General features: G+C 44.8%; 1 protein-coding gene and 1 long non-coding RNA gene across 3 annotated transcripts; one reads left to right on the top strand and one right to left on the bottom strand.

Annotated features, from left to right (window-relative positions):
• Positions 1 to 770: 770 nt before the first annotated feature.
• On the bottom strand, positions 771 to 2,288 carry LOC125333508. The gene is made up of 2 exons (XR_007206893.1): positions 2,068 to 2,288; positions 771 to 1,058 (listed from the first exon to the last, which is right to left on the bottom strand). It is a non-coding gene; the product is annotated as an uncharacterized LOC125333508 (long non-coding RNA).
• On the top strand, positions 1,476 to 17,610 carry HSPA4 (heat shock protein family A (Hsp70) member 4). Of its 2 annotated transcripts, XM_048319401.1 has the most exons (19): positions 1,476 to 1,637; positions 5,757 to 5,814; positions 7,456 to 7,596; positions 7,800 to 7,922; positions 8,375 to 8,474; positions 8,846 to 8,979; positions 10,302 to 10,546; positions 10,921 to 10,997; positions 11,279 to 11,430; positions 11,553 to 11,659; positions 12,009 to 12,142; positions 12,577 to 12,758; positions 13,120 to 13,206; positions 13,710 to 13,862; positions 14,331 to 14,456; positions 15,163 to 15,270; positions 15,568 to 15,687; positions 16,058 to 16,219; positions 16,427 to 17,610. In XM_048319401.1, the coding sequence occupies exons 1-19, from the start codon at positions 1,531 to 1,533 to the stop codon at positions 16,622 to 16,624; spliced, it is 2,514 nt and encodes an 837-aa protein (XP_048175358.1). In that variant the 5' UTR covers positions 1,476 to 1,530; the 3' UTR covers positions 16,625 to 17,610. The 2 variants fall into 2 exon arrangements, with proteins under 2 accessions (XP_048175358.1, XP_048175359.1); XM_048319402.1 differs by lacking the exon at positions 1,476 to 1,637 and having other exon boundaries at positions 7,520 to 7,596.
• The last annotated feature ends 216 nt before the right edge of the window (positions 17,611 to 17,826 follow it).

Below are 17,826 nucleotides of genomic sequence, written 5' to 3'. Positions count from 1 at the left end.
AGGGCTGTGGGTTGTGCAACATTCCCCACGCGGAGCAGCAGCCGGGGCCGTTCCTTGGCACCTCGTGCTACGCTCAAGGACGTCCGAGGTCAAAGGCTTCATTAATATTCTGTCATTAGCACCGTGATGCAATTCCCGCGGCAATTCCCAGCCCACCGGCACTGCCAGAGCGGCATCACCGGGACGGCCGAGCCACGCCGCGGCTCTGGGGCAGGAGTCCTTCCTGCCGGCACCAGTGAGCTTCTCTGCCGTGCGTTTTCCGTGTCCCTAAAACAAGGAGCAGCGATGTAAACACAGCGCCGGGGACTCGGCGACGCACGGTATTGGCGTGTTTCGTCACGGAATTGAAAGCCTTCCCAAACATCCCGTTCCACGAAAGTCATGGATGTAAGGATCAGGATTAGGTTTGTGTTAGGATGAATGCACCAGTCCCTCGTGCTTTCATCCCAAAATGCTTCCCCCAGCAGAACCTTTCACACTGCCAAGGTGAGCAGCTCCACTTTCCTCTGCCCCCTCCTCCACTGCTGCCACCATGGAACGTGCTGGAAGTTCTAGGGATTTTTTTTTTTTTAAATTGTTTAGCTCTTTAGGGATTCCTGATCCCTAAAAAGACTTTTCTCCCATGTGCCCACAAATCACTTGGAGGCCAAACACTGCCCAATGTATCTGTACTCATCCAAACTGCAGTGAGAGGGGCCCAGCGAGATATAAAAACATTAAAATATCCTGTAATGATTATAGACCAAGTGTACTGTAAATACTACCGGACATAAAGCAAGCATATGCTGAATTTTATTGGGAGCACGGTTGGTACCAAATTATCTTTTAACCACAATCTCAAATTCTCACACCTTGGATTTTCAACCTAGGATCTCAAACCAGGCGTGGACTTTCTGCTGCAATTCAGGAACAATCAGAACATCGAATTCCAGAATGGTTTGGGTTAAAAGGACCTTAAAGATCATCTTATTCCACCCCTGCCATGGGCAGGGACACCTTCCACTATCCCAGGTTGCTCCAAGTCCTGTCCATCCTGGCTTGGACACTTCCAGCAATGTCTGAACCGCAAAAGAAAAATAGGAAAGAGGCATTTAAGTCCTTTTCTGCAAAAACTGTCTTTCCATAAACTGTAATTCTATTATCATTAAATCTCAAGGTGTGCTGTTTCCATCCACCCCATCTGTCACCCTCAGGTCGTTACATCATGGGCAGGAAAAAGTTCCACTAGACGGCTTTCCTGTGGCACCGACAAGCCTCGGACTGAGGGCCATAACTCAGCGACCTTTGCAGTGCCGCCAAGTTGAGACTTTATCGCCTTTTTCTCCCGTTCCTCGAAGATTACGCAAGGAAACGACTCCGCCGAAGGGAAAAGGCGGCGAGCGCGGAGCCCCCTCAGAGCCCCCGCCCCCGGCCCCGCCGCCCGGCCCGCGCTCTCGCGAGATCTCGGCCGCCCCAGCGCCGGCGCGGCCGCGGCCCGACGGGATCTTTCGAGAATTGCCGGTGCCGCGCTCCCCCCTCAGCGCCGCCGCCATGTCCGTGGTGGGCATCGACCTGGGCTTCCAGAGCTGCTACGTGGCCGTGGCCCGCGCCGGCGGCATCGAGACCGTCGCCAACGAGTACAGCGACCGCAGCACGCCGTGAGTGAACGCCGGAGCCGCGCTGACGCGGCGGCAAGGCTCCCGCGGGGCCCGGCGTGGCGGGGCCGGGCAGGGAGGGAAGCGGCGGGGCCGGGGGAACGGAGGTATAAAGTGCTTAGAGAGAAGCGGTAAAGCGCGGCAGACACGGAGGGGGCTCCCGGAGACCCGCTCAGCTGCCGTTCGTAGAATCACAGAATCATAGAATGTTAAGGGGTTGGAGGGGACCTTAAAGCTCATCCAGTTCTACACCTCTGCGATGAGTAGGGACACCTTCCAGTAGACCAGATTGCTCCGAACCCCATCCAGCCTGGCTTCGAACGCTTCCAGGGATGGGGCAGCCACAGTTTCTGTGGGCAATATGTGCCAGTGCCTCATCGCCCTCACAGGGAACAATTTCTACCGTATATTTAACCTAAATTTCCCCTCTTACAGTCTGAAGCCATTCCCCCTTGTGCTGTCAGTCCAGTTCCTGATGCAGAGTCCTTCTCCAGCTTCCCTGTAGCCCCTTCAGACGCTGGAAGATGCTCCGAGGTGACCGCAGAACCTTCTCTTTTCCAGGCTGAACAGCCCCAGCTCTCTCAGCCCTTCGGTGCAGTACGGCCGGTTTGTCCCCCCCGAGGCGGGGCTGTGCTCTTGAGATTAGAAGGACGGGGGCTGTGAGTGTAGGACAAAACATCCCTGGCTGCTGGAAGTGCCAGACCTTAATTCCCTGTGTGTTCACACGGCGAGTTCTGGTAGCATGGTTCTCATTCCCCTGCAGTCCCAGCACAGCAGGTCCGGGGAGGGCTCAGCTGGTGCCGGGCTCGGTGACCCCCACGGCCTGTCCTGGGATCAGAGTTTGGGAAAGCTGCTCAGCAGCCTGGAGTGCCAGGACAAGGGCAATAGCTTCAAACTGACAGAGAGGAGGTTTGGATTGGATATTGGGAAGGAATTCTTCCCTGGGAGGGTGGGCAGGCCCTGGCACAGGGTGCCCAGAGCAGCTGGGGCTGCCCCTGGATCGCTGGAAGTGCCCAAGGCCAGGCTGGACATTGGGGCTTGGAGCAGCCTGGGACAGTGGAAGGTGTCCCTGCCCATGGCAGGGGTGAGACTGGATGGGCTTTAAGGTCTCTCCCAACGTAAATCATTCCATGATTCCATGATATAACATGATCAGTATATTCTAGCCCTGCTCATATAATGATCCTTCCCAACACATTCTTAACAGGGGTGTTCATTGCCATTTTTAATAAGGAACTTCCTAAGAAGGAGAGAGAGAACTGGGGTAAAACTCTGTGAATGAATTGCAAAATGAAAGCGGAAAAAGAATTTGCATCGGACCTGGAGGAGAGCTGTGGGGAAAGCTGTCCTAAAAGTGTTCCTGCAGCTTACCTTCTGTTGCAGTATGGCTTTATTTAAGCAGATATTGAAGTAGCTGTCTCTGTGAGACAGTTGCATCATCCTCCATATTTGGGTTTTTTTAGATCCCTTGTATCACTTCAGAAAGCCCAGAGTGACCTTGCTTCTCACTAGACAATACATCACTGTTTGCTTGCCCCTGTCTTTAAGCAATGAATAAATGGAGAAGGAAATTTTGAATTCAGCACATGTGCTCAAGTATCTGGAGATCTTTTAAGTGTTCTCAATAATGGGGGAGTTTAAAGGTTAGATGTGCTGGGAAAACGTTGAATGTAGAGACTATCAGAGCTGTGCTCTAATAGCTGTAGGTATTTGGCCCTCAGGGAGTTGAAGTTCTGCTGATAAATATATCTGTGTATTTAAGATGTGAGCACAAATCTCCCTTGTTGAAGGAGATGAGCTAAATAAAATATCTGACACAGTGCATCTCTCGGGAAATAATTCAGTTATGGGAGCCTGAAGTGGAATTGGAAGAAATGAGCATAATGAAAATGAGAGGGTTTTAACAGGACTTAATCTCCAGGTACTGTTCTGAGGGAATGCAGAAAACCATTCTGCAAGCAGACCCTTCTATTAAAAGAAATTCCGAATGGTGTTTAAGTGACTTAGAATCAGAAGCCTGGTTCAAAAAGTCAGTGCTGAGCAGTTATAGTGGGGAAGCCATGCAAGGTGGTGTGACAGGTTTCCTCAGGCACTGGCTCATGGTCAGGGTTAAACACTGTGTTTCTATGTGTTATTGTAATAATTTGTATTACTAAAATAAACCCCAGCTGAGTGCATTGTATTGAGTTCAGTGGCAGATGACACTCCCACAGAATCTGCTTTCAGCTCTGGTACTTGGATTCTTCTGGAATCCTGTAAAAGTTGAACTTGCACATCCCAAAGCTGTGCAAACCATGTTTGTCTTTGGACATGGAAAAGTGGTAGAGAGAGAGAAAGGTGGTGGAAACTGAGAGGGGAAAAATGAGATAGTTTCATTATTTCTATAGAAATGAAGGGACTTCAGTTAAATAAAATCATTGTGATTGACCTTCTGGAGCTGGTGCTGATGGTCAGTGCTGAGGACACGAGCTGTCAGGGGACAGGGGGTCTCAGGAAGTGGCAGTGGGTGGGAGGATGAGGTGGTGCCTCCAGGTATGTGAAGCAGAGATTTTAACTTTCTAAAGCTGTTTCATTAGACCTCTGATGACCTTCACTGTGATGGTTTCTACTTTAAATGCACTGGTTAGTTATTCAGCTTCCAGAAGTTGTGTAAGAGTGTAATTTGTTTTTCATGAGTTTACTGGTTCCTGTGAACTGATTTGCGGAATGAGACTGGATGAAAATTCTTCCTTCTCTCCCTCCTTCTTCCCAGTTTCACTCACCTCTGTGCTGGTTCCCTGCATGACTCCCCAAGGCTCTCATCTAAATTAGTACATTTGTGTTGGTGAGGGGATCTTGGTTTGTGAATTCAACAGTGAAGTAGCAGGATATTTTTATTTTGGCCAAGAGAAAGGTAACAATTCACATCTTAATTCCTTTCAGGAGACAGAGTAAATTAATACCTAGCTCCCTGCTCTGGGCTTGTTAGATTTTTACCCCTGTTCCATTGGTGTGGGCCTGAGATTAGTTTTTTAAACTAATCTCTTGAGTAGTTGTTTCAAACAACTACAGATTTATTTGGAAATGTTAATTCTGTTGCAACACATGCTTAGGGTAGGCCTTGTTGCATTTGTGAAGATATTAATAAATTAGAAGAAGATATAAACCCAATGCAATTCTATCACCCCAGCCTTCCGGTCTGGTTTTGACAGTTTCTGCTTGGAACACCCAATTCCAAACCTCAGGCTGAGCTGGACTGTTTCCTGTGACAGCCCTATGGCATCACCCTGCTGTAAAGCAGATTCTTAACCTGCTGCATGGAGAGCAGCTTAATTAGACTGTTGGGACGTTGTGTGAGCAGTAAAGATCTGCTTGCCTAATGTCAGGGTTCCCCCCACCAAGTTTACCTCAGTGGTATGAGGAGCTTGGATTAGAGGGCTGGATTTCATTTTGTTAGGGCTCCTACAGTTCTTTAAATATGTAAATCAAAAGGCTGAATTGGCCTAGGAATTTCTCCAAAAAGGAGGATTTCTTTATTCAGAACTGCAGGCTGTCACAGAGCAGTGGGGAGGGAACATAATTTCTCTTTCTGTGGTCCATGTTATTTCAGTGGGTACAGATGAAACTCTGAAAGACCAATCTTTCTCTGCAGGTATTTTCTTCCTGCCCTTGAAGGGTTTGCCTTAAAACTGGAAAGCTTAGTTAGCATCTGCTACAGACGTGTAGGAATGATTTCCTTAATATCTGATTCACCTCCTGTTTGTCTGCTAACAGTCGAATGTTTCCTGTGTTATTAGCAACCAACTTATCCTTGAGTGCATCAGATACACGGGCAATTACTGAGATAAGGCTGTCTGCCCCGTCAGTGCTTAGAGGGGAAACTTGAAGGAGCGTGGATGAGGTTGGGGTTAGTGCTGTTCTGCAGGGAGGACTGTTGCTGTTTTAAATGCAATTACAGCGCTTGTTTTTCCCAGAATCCACAGAACGTTCCATGCGTAGATTGCAGTGAGTGACCAACTTCCTTAATGGACCAAATCATATTAATTAGACCAGTGATCTTCTAAACAGCAGCAATACTTTTTACCCAAAAGATGTGCAGTGCAGCTCTACAGTCACTGACTGAACTCACTCTTTTCCTTGCAGAGCCTGTATATCTTTTGGGCCCAAGAATCGCTCGATCGGTGCTGCAGCTAAAAGCCAGGTGAGCGCGGGGTTTGGGTAAAGCAACTTCAGAGCAGCAGTGTGGGGCTTATCACTGCAGATAACAGATGTCCCTGAGCTGCTGCCCTGGTGTCTCCATAACTGATGAACAGCTGAGCTTCCCTCAGCTGTTCACCACGGACTGCTGCTTTGTCATCTGGCAGAGAAATCTCAGGGTTGATCCTTGCGCATAATGAATTGTACAAAATAAAGCTGTGCCTCTTAAGAAATTCTGAGGACTGCTGATTTTGTTTTTCAGGTTGCAAACGTAAATTCTAAAGCTAAACAGTGGTGTTTCACCCTGCCTTAGCTTATTCCATTTCCTGTGCTTTATGATGGCTTTTAATTATGTGACTGTTCTATAGAATTCCATTAAGTGCATGATTTTGGCAGAAAGGGGACATATTTGAGTGTAAATAGATAGTGCTTTCTTGACCCTTTGTGGCTGAATTACAACCTAAATATCTCTCTTGGGTGTTCTTGCCCACGGTCTGAATTTCTGTTGCTGTAGGCAGGTAAATGTGATTTAAGGATTGAGAAGAAGTTAAGCTGATTTGTCCTACTCATGGTATTTGGGTCCTGCTGTATCAGATTTAATGTTGCTGTGTAAGTAACCCCTATAAAAGATGATTTATTTTTTTCAAGTCTTCTACAGGAAGTGACTAGTCAAACAGTTGGTTTTTCTTAGCCTAAAAAGCCTAGAATTGTGTGAAGATTCATTATCTAAAATACAAAAATCCCTGGACACAGCCATGTTATTCAAGAACAGCACAACTGTACTAGAACCAAACACAGCTGTTTTTTCTGGAATTGAGTGTCTGCTTAGCTTAACGAAATCCATTGGTGCAGAGCCCTGTAGAGATGAGTATGTCCTGCACAGACTAAACTTAGACAACGTCCAGCCCAAGTTACTTAGGAAGCAGACACCTGCCTGAGCCCAAATCCCAGGTAATGCTCTGTGGAACAGTGCCTGTCTGCTCTCAGTGCCTGTGGTTTTCAGTGCGTGCCTCGCTCCGGTGTCAGTGACAGAATTCCCTTCACTTGTGCTACGTGAAGCAAGCTGGGATGGGCTTTCACTTCTCTGTGCTGATCTCTGCTGTTAATGAAAGTCAGTCTACCTTTTGTCAGTTAAATCAAGGTGACAGTATCATCTTAAGGGGACCTCCTGACTTTTTAAAGCTTCTTGAGCAGGTCCTTGAGCTGTTTTCTGGGAATATCTGTGTGTTGAGTGTCATGTGCATGTGATGAACCTGAGCTGGAATTTACATCCATGTGCTTGTTATGTTTGGGCAATCACTGATTGTAGAAAGGTAGGGGGTAGAAAACAGGTAAGTGGGAAGGAGGTTTTGCTAACCGTTCTAAAGTGTGTCCTACACGTACACTATGAAATTTGAGTGCTGTTGTAATCAATATTTTATAGACTTGGCTCAGTTTTTAGCGTACATTTTATTTTCCATCTCAAATTCCTGTAGGTTCCCTGAGCAGCCAGAGGGAAGTTGCCTCCCAGCACCTGCCCAGATACTGTTAAGATACAAATGACAAAAATATTCTGGCAAGAGAAGCATGAGAACAAAACTCTGTCTTCTGTTTGAAATTCAGATGTTCCCCTGCCATGTTGTATTAAAGATTTCTTTTTCTCTAGGTTATTTCAAATGCAAAGAATACAGTACAAAGTTTTAAAAGATTTCATGGTCGTGCATTCTCAGATCCCTTTGTTCAAGCTGAAAAAGCAAGCCTTGCCTATGAACTTGTCCAGCTGCCAACAGGCTCAACTGGCATCAAGGTAAGTGTGGCATGTCTGAGAAAGAGCCAGAGGAGGAAACTGATAAAGTTTCCTTTTATTTCTTTGGTTTGAATCTGCTCGCTGTAGTTTGTGTTCTCTTTTGGATGGAAAGCCTTAATAGGGAAGGGAATAAAAGGCAGATGATGGGGATAGTGCATGGGTTCCACTGCAGTGTAATGAGCGTGCACAATCTTTGTTTGAAGGCCATGTATATGGAAGAAGAAAGAAACTTTACAATTGAGCAGGTGACAGGAATGCTTCTTACCAAATTAAAGGAGACTGCTGAGAATGCGCTTAAGAAGCCTGTGGTTGACTGTGTTGTTTCTGTAAGTATGGAATCCAACAGAATACACAAAACTTAGTTACTGTCTGAACTGAAATGGCTGCAGCATTAAATGAAATCTGATTAAATTGCCCAGTAAACTTGAATATCCAGATATCTTTCTTTTCTGTTTAAACTCAATCTTACGTCTCTTGAAAACTAGACTTATTTCATTAATGTTCTTAAATTGTTGCTAATTAGCAGCATAAATAATATTTGATACCTATTTCTGATTATGTGCTCCAAAAATGAGTGGCTTGTGATAGGGAATGGAAAAAGTAACTTTGTGTTCATGTAATTTTCTTTTTTTTTGCTTTTTCTCTATTGCAACTGAAATGAACACTGCATTTGAAGGAGGCCTCAGCTGTGCTCCTTGAGCTCACTGTCCACACTTGTAACTGTTTACTAAAGGTGGCTCCTATAAATGTTAATATTGGCTCTCTGACCTCCTTGCAGGTTCCTTGTTTCTACACAGATGCAGAAAGGAGGTCTGTGATGGATGCTACCCAGATTGCTGGTCTCAACTGTCTGAGACTAATCAATGAAACAACGGCAGGTAATTCCTTCCTGTCCCTCACTCAGTGTTGTAGTTTGCTACGTCAAAGGGCTTTTATTCTGCCAGTGGGCCTTGCTTTCTGGAATTACAGCTGCTTTTGTACACTTGAAATAGATGAGTTGATCAGAAAGTTTCCTAAATTCTGGTCTGTTTTTTCATTGCTTTACAAAAGCATAAAGATATTTTGTGAATATCTGTTTTAATGCAGCTGAGGGAAGGGCTGGTACTGCTTAATGTTCTTCCATGTTTCTTTAGCATTGGGAGTTTTGTTTAATGAGAGATCAGTGTCTGTAGCTTGAGAAGCACAATGAAATGCTTATTTCTTGATAATTATAAACCTGAATGTCTTAACTATACTTTTATTTCTGTAGTTGCCCTTGCATATGGGATCTATAAGCAAGACCTGCCTGCCTTGGAAGAAAAGCCACGGAACGTTGTTTTTGTGGACATGGGGCATTCTGCATATCAAGTTTCTGTTTGTGCATTCAACAAAGGCAAACTGAAAGTAAACAAGCTGTTACACATCCATTTTAATTATCTGTAGAACATTCATCAGCACATCCATGGACTGTGGCAGGCAAGCCTGCCTGGCTTCACAGAGGGGCGTCCACACAGCTCAATTCATGTTCTTAAAATTGCACTTTGTCTGGAGCAAAAAGTAGGGCAGGGAACTAGAGAGCTTTTGAGCAGTGTGTGGAGGAAGCAAACATGCCTTAATCAGCAGACTCTGGCAAAGAATAAAAAATCTGGATTAAATGGTTTATTCAGAAATTATCATATCTGACTGTGTGCTGCTTTCAAAAAAATACTCCAGTTCAGTCATGAGATCTGGTGTTAAACCAAGAATTCCTACAATGGTGTAAGCGCCAGACATTGTTTCTGAACCCTCGCTGTGGTGCTCATGTGCAAGAGTAGAAACATTCCTGATTGCTTTAAGCTGCCAGTGGAAGCTCAGCAGATGACAGTGTACTTCTGAGTGTACATTGCCAAAGCATTGCTATTTTCCAGCAAATACTAACATCTTAGTGGCTTTTTTATTATTACAGTTTATTATTACAATCTGGCCTTGGCAGTTACAATAACTTTCTCATGAGTGGCTGGAGAAACAGATGCAAAATTTAAAGCATTAAACAATTAAATGCTGAGAAATGTTCTGAAAACATTTGTTTTCTCATAGTTTTGTTTAGTGAAGAAATGTAACCTTTATGTTTCTCTTGGATTTGTTTTTTAACTTGGAAGCCATGGCAGTGTGGAAGGAATGCTTGGGGGTCTAGAGTGGAGGGCTGTTGGGCAGTGTAGAGATCAAAGCCAGTGTGAAGGGGTATTGAGGGTAATGTGATACTTCACTGATTTCTGTTCCTAAAAAAATTAATTCATGGTGTGTTTACAGAGCAGAATGGGCTGAGGTGGGTGGGCTACAGGTGTTCTTTGCAGATAACTCCTTCATCAAAAATGAGCACCTGTTTTAAGAGTTAGTATCATTTATTCTCTTCCTGTTTTATTTTTAGCTTGGTGTAAGCACATTCCACCCTTAGGAGGCATCAAATATTAAACTGGGATATGACTCAAACTGACAGTGGCTAAGCAGAATTTGGAAACAGAGGCCTGCTCCCAGCACAAGCTATGGAACAGATTGTGTTGCTACGTCCTGCACTATCTCCCTAAATTCCTTTTAAAGCAGTTGTCACCTCATTCCAAGAAGGCCGATTTCTTTGACTTAGGGTTGAACTATATTTGAAACAAAGCAGTGCTTTGATGTTAACTGCTAATTGCTTTCATGGAGTACTGGCACATTGTTCTGTTACTGAAGCGTTCCCTTCCTTTAAGGTTCTCGCTACAGCATTCGATACAACCCTTGGAGGCAGGAAGTTTGATGAGGTGTTGGTGGAATACTTTTGTGAGGAGTTTGGGAAGAAATACAAACTTGACATCAAGTCCAAGATCCGAGCGCTGCTGAGGCTGTACCAGGAGTGTGAGAGGCTGAAGAAGCTGATGAGTGCCAATGCCTCTGACCTGCCCATGAACATAGAGTGCTTCATGAATGATATAGATGTGTCTGGAACCATGAACAGGTAACCTTGGCTCCTCTACATGGGGAAACTTCAGAGTGCCCTTCAGGCAATTGAAAACTTGGTACTAAGTGTCAGCTTTTAGGGCTGCAGGGGGGTGAGAAATGAAACAACGTGTGCAGGAATGCTGCTGGAAATGAAAATGTTTACAGCCTGGTCAGTGGCCTTGAGTTAGGAATGTGAATGTTGCAAGGGTGCCAGGGTTACTGGAACCAAGTTTTGTCTGGGAGAATATACTAAAGCATAAAGCTAGGACTGGAGGAGAGAAAACCCTGCAGTAAACAGTGAAGGTGGCATTCCTTCAGTTTGGGCATCCTTTTGTGTTTGCAACGTTGCTTATGGTGTGCTAGAGTTTTGTTTATGGCTTCTCCCAACAGAAGCAAATTTTTAGAGATGTGTGAAGGACTCCTGGCAAGAGTGGAGCCACCCCTTCGCAGCGTGCTGGAGCAAGCCAGTAAGTGGGGGTGTGTGTGGGGCTGTTCTGTGTGCAGACAGGAGCCAGCCAGAGTGCAGGCTTCCTTTGCATGTCGGACACGAGGATTTACCACAAAACAATTGCTTGTTTAGTAGTTACAAGATTAAAAAACTTTCTCACACAAGCTGAAATCTGAAATTTTTACTGCTTAGAAACTTAGAGAACAAGCCTAGTGTTGGTCTGTTAAAACTTCTGGTTTATGACGTCAGTGTGTTCATGTGAAAAAGAAACATTTCATCTACTGTCTGACTCCTTTCTAGGGTTAAAGAAGGAGGATATTTATGCAGTAGAGATAGTTGGTGGTACCACAAGAATCCCTGCTGTAAAAGAGAAGATCAGTAAGTTTTTTGGCAAAGAAGTCAGTACGACCCTGAATGCAGATGAGGCTGTGGCACGAGGCTGTGCACTGCAGGTAAAAAGTGCTGCTTGTTTTAGCTGTGAGGATATTAAGCAGCATCAATAGCTACTTGGTGAATGAAATGCTTGTTCACCTAAAGTCTGAACGTTTGTAATGTGGCTTTTGTCCTCTTGCAGTGTGCAATTTTGTCCCCGGCTTTCAAAGTGAGAGAGTTTTCTATCACAGATTTGATACCATATCCCATCTCTTTGCGATGGAATTCGCCAGCAGAGGAAGGCCTAAGGTAAAAACAGTTCAATCTTCTTGCATGTGACAGCTTAAAATTACTGGTGACAATCAGAGTAAATAACAAACATGAGTAAGTACCCTTAGAACAGGGTATTTCCAGGGTTAAATACCCATTTAGTACTTCAGGTTTGATACTTGTGAAGTTAATGATGGTAGAAAACAAAACCAAGGTGGAGTGGCTGTTTGGCACTTCCTGCATGGCTGTTTGGTGTTATTTAACCTGAAAAATCAGGACAGTCTTGTCACTTTTTAAGGAAGCTTTTCCATTAGGAGTATCTAGAAATGTGCTGTTACCTTGCCAGCTCTGTTGTCATACTGAACACAGGCTGTGTTTTCTCTTGCAGCGACTGTGAGGTCTTCCCCAAAAACCATGCTGCTCCCTTTTCCAAGGTCCTCACTTTCTACAGGAAGGAGCCCTTCACTCTGGAGGCCTACTACAGTTCCCCCAAGGAGCTGCCTTACCCAGACCCTGCTATAGGTTAGCACCGTTCTGTACCTTTAACTAAGAGTCTTTTCTATGTTTCAAGCTTTTTCTGTCTAATTATATAGTCTGCACATGCAGCCTACTGCAAATGCTCTCAGGATGACATTTCAAATGGATTTTCAGTAAAATAGGTGGAGTAACATGAAGTTTGTGGGCAAAAAGAGCATCCTAATACTGCAGCAGACCTGGTAGGGGCACGCTGAGAGTTGTGCAGTCTTTTGCTCTGATAAAAGTAACACCAGGTTTTACATAGAGAATTCTCAATAGCTGTGCCCCTGCATTGCTGAGTAAAAATACTGGATTGTCCAACTTGAGTAGGTTTTAACATTCCCTGAGCACGTTGCCGTGAGCTGTGTCAGCAGCAGTTGGGGTTTGCTTTGCATTCAGTGCTTGGGTTAATCAAGTGTTCGCTTTTTTTCTCTGTTTAGCTCACTTCTTGGTTCAGAAGGTCACTCCTCAAACAGATGGATCCAGTTCCAAAGTGAAAGTCAAAGTCAGAGTAAATATCCATGGCATCTTCAGTGTTTCAAGTGCATCTTTGGTGGAGGTTCATAAATCTGATGAGAACGAGGAGCCAATGGAGACGGATCAGCACGCAAAGGAGGAGGAGGTAACAGACTCACTGGTGCCAGCTACTCAGAATCCCCATGAAGCACAGCTGGCCAAGGTCTCAGGCTTGTGTAAGGATTTACTAGACATGCCCACAACTAAAATACGAGATTGAGTACTAATTGTGGTATGTTACACCAGTGACAGAACTCTTGAAACCAGGATTGAGGTATAGATCAAATTCTTAATGATGGAGCTGTGGCTTGCTGGAGCAAAGACTGGGAGCTCATAATTGATTCCTTCAGTTTTCAGTCTGTTTTTTTTGTCTAAAGAGCATTAGAGGTGTTAAGGGATTAGCCTAGGAACTGAAGCAGTGATCTGCATTTGTTTAATGTGTGAAATTGGATCTCTCTGAATTTCAGAAGATGCAAGTAGACGAGGAGCAACAAAAGGCTGAAGAGCAACAGCAAACCCAGCCTGAAAATAAGGCAGAGTCTGAAGAAATGGAGGTAACAGGAGCATTTGAGACTTTATTTTCATGAGATTCCTGAGAATATGAGGAGTGTGAGCACATCTGCTGCCTTTGTCATAGTTCTGGAAGCCGAACTTTTATTTCAGTGCCCTGGTGGTCTATTGTGATTAGAGCTTTAGAAAGGACACAAATGGCACTGATAACTGCAGACCTGTCAGGTGATCTGGTACTGATAAAATGGGGGAACTCTCCTGTTCAGGGAAGAAATAATCATCTAGTTTTCAATACCTTGAATACTAGAACAGTGTTCTGCCATGAGCACCCTCCCCCATGAATGTAGACAGAGTGCCCAGAAAAGGTCAGTGCCTGCATTAATTATCTCAGGCTTCAGCAGCTGAGGTGCCAGAATGGCAGGGAGCGCTTGGTTCTCTTGTTGAGGCACTAATTCAGCTCTTCTGGTGTAAACCTTGACTGCTCCCCTTGAGCTGAGTGGTGATGGTGTTTTTACTGTGAATATATTTATGTATTTCCTTAATGCAGACTTGTCAGGCTGACTCAAAGGATAAGAAAGTGGATCAGCCACCTCAGGCCAAGAAGGCCAAAGTGAAGACGACCACAGTGGACCTTCCCATCGAGAACCAGCTGGTGTGGCAGATAGGGAAGGACATGCTCAACTTGTTCATTGAGAATGAGGTAAACTCTTCCTTGCCCAAGCTAAAAATGTCACTTGTTGGTCTCCAGAAATGTTGTTCATTACACATGGTTAAGGATGGTCAAGGAAAGATGAAAAGGAATCAAACAAGCAGTTAGAAGTCAGAGGTGAGCAAGAGTGCCCCGTGGAGGCAGAATACATTCATTGCTGCTGATCCGTGGAGCTGTAACTCTCCAAGGGCTGTTCTGCAGGAAACCTCCAGAATCACCTGCAGGCACGAGGTGCAGGTGACCTTCAGGGTGGAGGTTCCTCAGCTGGAGAAGGATTGTCCTGTGCTGTATTGGACATCACACCAAAACTGAAATGAGTTTTCAGTCATGTGCTGTGCTAGAACCGTTCTGTAAATCACAGTTTTGCAAAATCTTGATCTGGTTTGCAAACAAGGTGTCCTGGAAATAAATGGTAAATTATGAGCTTTTTAGCCAACTAATTTGACACCTTGTTGACAGGGTAAGATGATAATGCAGGATAAGCTGGAGAAGGAGAGGAATGATGCCAAGAATGCAGTGGAGGAATACGTGTATGAAATGAGAGACAAGCTCTGTGGTGTTTACGAGAAGTTCGTCAGTGAGGATGTGAGTATTGCTGCTTAATTGTCCTGGTACAATCAACAGTTGGATTTAGTAACTCTTGACCTGTATCTCATACTATGTTTACATAAATTACATATTCAGACTTCAAATTTGAAGAAATAATTGTAACCTTTCTGGCTCTGATGATAATCTACTAAAAGTAGGCACTTGTATCTGAACTGGTTGCCTAAAAATCTCCTGGCATTATTATTAATCAGCTTTCCCTGTTGTACTGAAGGAGCTGGGTGTGTAATGAATTTAACTCTGATTCAGGGATGAATCTCTCAGCTCCTGACTGCATCCTCCTTGCTTTTAATGGAGCTTTGCCAGCCAGGTGTCTGCAGAGCCCAAACTGGGACATGCCAGGTGGCATTTATGGCACCTTTGCTAAAGAAAAGTTTCCCTCTGTTCTCAGGCTTGCTCATGTAGTGACAATGAAAACGTGCAGGGGACAAAAAAGCCTTTTATGTGACAGTATTGATCTGAACTGTGGCTGTCACAGAGGTTCTTCCTTGGGCCTGCAATCTGCCACAAAGCTGTATAGAAGAATATTTTATTTCTTATTTTTTACTAAAATAGGATAAAGAGTTCCAGACAGAGTTCTTCATGTTCTAAAAATACAACCCTTGCAGAAAGGTCCAGGTACCATTTAATACCATCTGTCACCTAATAAGTGATGTCACCTGCCTGTTTTGTGTGATTGCTGCAGGATCGGAATAGCTTCACGCTGAAGCTGGAAGATACAGAAATTTGGCTTTATGAAGATGGTGAAGACCAGCCCAAACAAATATATATTGATAAATTGACAGAACTGAAGGTCAGTGGTTCTTACATTCCCATGGGAATTTACTGAAGCTGGGGAACTTGGTTCCAGTGAGGAGCTGTCTGGGGTCTGAGAATCTGCTGATTCTGAGGTAACAAACTGCCTGCTTTGGATTGTGTGTGAGGAGCAGATCTCCAACAGACCTGTAACAACTTGGCTGGGGGAGGCTCAGGCTTTGCTGTAAGCAGAGGGAGTTCCGAGGAGTTCGGGAAGGTTGATGTGTCCTGTCAGACCTTGAGGATCCCTCAGTGATGCTCCATGAGTTTTGATATCTATTGTACTTTGTTTCAGACTCTGGGTCAGCCTATTCAGGCAAGATTCCAAGAATCAGAGGAAAGACCAAAAGCATTTGAGGACTTGGGAAAGCAAATCCAGCAGTACATGAAAGCTGTTCATGCGTTCAAAGCAAAGGTATTTCCATATTTAATTTCTGGAAAACGTAAGGAAACGGTACAAATATTTTCTGAATTTTAGGTAACCTGCTTCAGACAAAAATCTGGTGCAACCTCCCAGTAACAGATTTTCAGAAGTGGATTTTAGGCCTTGCACACCTCAGTCTCTTTTTAATCAGGTGTTTATTTCCTCATGGAGGCAAAATGCCAACAGCAGGAGAACTTCAGGTCCTTGGTTACCGAGCTGTGGGTGATCAGCTTGGTTGATCTGTTAACCACAACAGCTCTTGGCTAAATGGCCTTTAGTATTTTGAAGCTAAGTTTTGAGGAAATCAGGATGCAGTTTCTGCTCAACCACTGACACAGCTGCTCCTGTTTGGGTGTTGCAGGATGAACTGTATGAGCACCTCGATGAAGCAGACGTGGCAAAGGTGGAGAAGAGCGCCAATGAAGCCATGGAGTGGATGAACAACAACCTCAACCTTCAGAACAAGAGGAGTCTTACTTTGGACCCAGTTATAAAAGCAAAAGACATACAAGCTAAAGCTAAAGTAAGTTTTTCTGCATAACTCGCTGTATTACATCCATGAATTTTTGTGTTTATTGCTCTATCAGAAAATTCTGAGGTGAGAAATCTCAAAAGTACCAGGGAACATCAGCCCTCAACTGGAGCATTCCCAGCAGTGGTTTCAAAGGTTAAAGTTCAGCTGTGGAAGATAAGACCATTTCTAAGGATGTGCTATTTCTGTGTGTTCTAGGAATTGGCAAGTATTTGTAATCCCATAGTGAACAAACCCAAACCCAAGGTGGAGCTGCCGAAGGAGGAGCAGAAGCCGACGGAACCCAACGGACCATTGGACGGGCAGGGAGACGCCGGGAGCGGGACCCAGCCTCCCGAGCAGGGCTCTGCCCCCACAGCCACCGACAAGAAGCTTCCAGAAATGGACATTGACTGAATTTCAGCACTTGTTTATATTATTGCAAACTACAATAAAGCTTTAAGTTGTTGACTTTGTACGTTCTGAATACAAACTGAAGCAAGTGAATCCCACAGCGCTCTTGGTAACTCTTGGAGAGGTTTGGGCAGGGCAGCAGGTCAGAACACGGAGGTGGCGAAGGACTCGCTCAGCTCAGCAGTGTTTGCCTTTATTGATTGTATTTAGAAGTTTTGGTAGTCTCTAGACCTCTAGGAACAGCCATAAGCTGCTTCTCCATTGTTAATGTCCAGGCTGAGTCAATCCTCCCTTGAAGGAGGGAGACAGCAACATCTGAAGTCTGATGTGCACCCTGCTCTTCCCTTTCCCTGCGGATTGCAGCACTGGCACTGCAGGGAGGGCAGGGGAGAGCCAAGGCAGAGTCTTCCATTGCCCTTGGTTTAGTGTTAATGCCTGCTCTGGACTCACTCTGATTTGCACTGGAACAGTTGATGGTTACAGGAGGTTTGCAGAGCAGGGGGTGGTTCATCAGCACCTTTATTCCTTAGCCCAGACTGTAGATCAGACTCCAAATGTGCTCCTGGACAGGGGAGTGCGTTTCTCACAAACTCCCCAGCTTTAGGCCCTGTAAACTCCTTGTCTCTAGTTAAATTAGCTGCTTGTAGAAAGAGTGAATACTTGTATTTCAGCTGCCTATGCTGATAGTTGATTCTGACTTGTTCCTAACTTTTTCTGGCAGGGGTATGCTTGCTTCCACGAGGCCTTCATTTGGAATGCTTGGTTTTTTGTTTTGGTTTCTTTTTTTCCAGGAAAACCAAGAACTGACGGAGATGTTGGTTTGTTTTGTTGGTTTTTTTTTTTTTTTTTCTATGAGCTTTATACAATGATTTGCTTCTAGTACTGATTGTCATTAAACTTGCAAAAATTAATTTGTATGTGTTAAAATCCAAAGCTGAAAAACACCCGTTCAGATATTGCAAGAAATAAATGCACTGGATTCTACTGGATCACCTGCTGCAGCTGTTGATTCCAATGCAGAGGGAGCGGTGGAGGGGAAGGGCTGTGTCCCCGGTTCTTGGGGTGTGCGGGGAGCTCCACCGGGCTGCTCCGGGGCTTTGCGGCTTCCGTGCCCACGGGGTGTGGGGTGGGTGTGAGTTCAAGCTCCCCTGTAGTGAATCACAACCATGGAATGCCCTGAGTTAGAAGCGCATCCCACAGGGATC

The sequence above is a fragment of the Corvus hawaiiensis genome, chromosome 15 (assembly GCF_020740725.1).
Source record: "Corvus hawaiiensis isolate bCorHaw1 chromosome 15, bCorHaw1.pri.cur, whole genome shotgun sequence".
Classification (NCBI taxonomy): domain Eukaryota; kingdom Metazoa; phylum Chordata; class Aves; order Passeriformes; family Corvidae; genus Corvus; species Corvus hawaiiensis.
The sequence above is the reverse complement of the archived record's forward strand: the minus strand, read 5'-3'. Positions and strand labels throughout refer to the sequence as shown.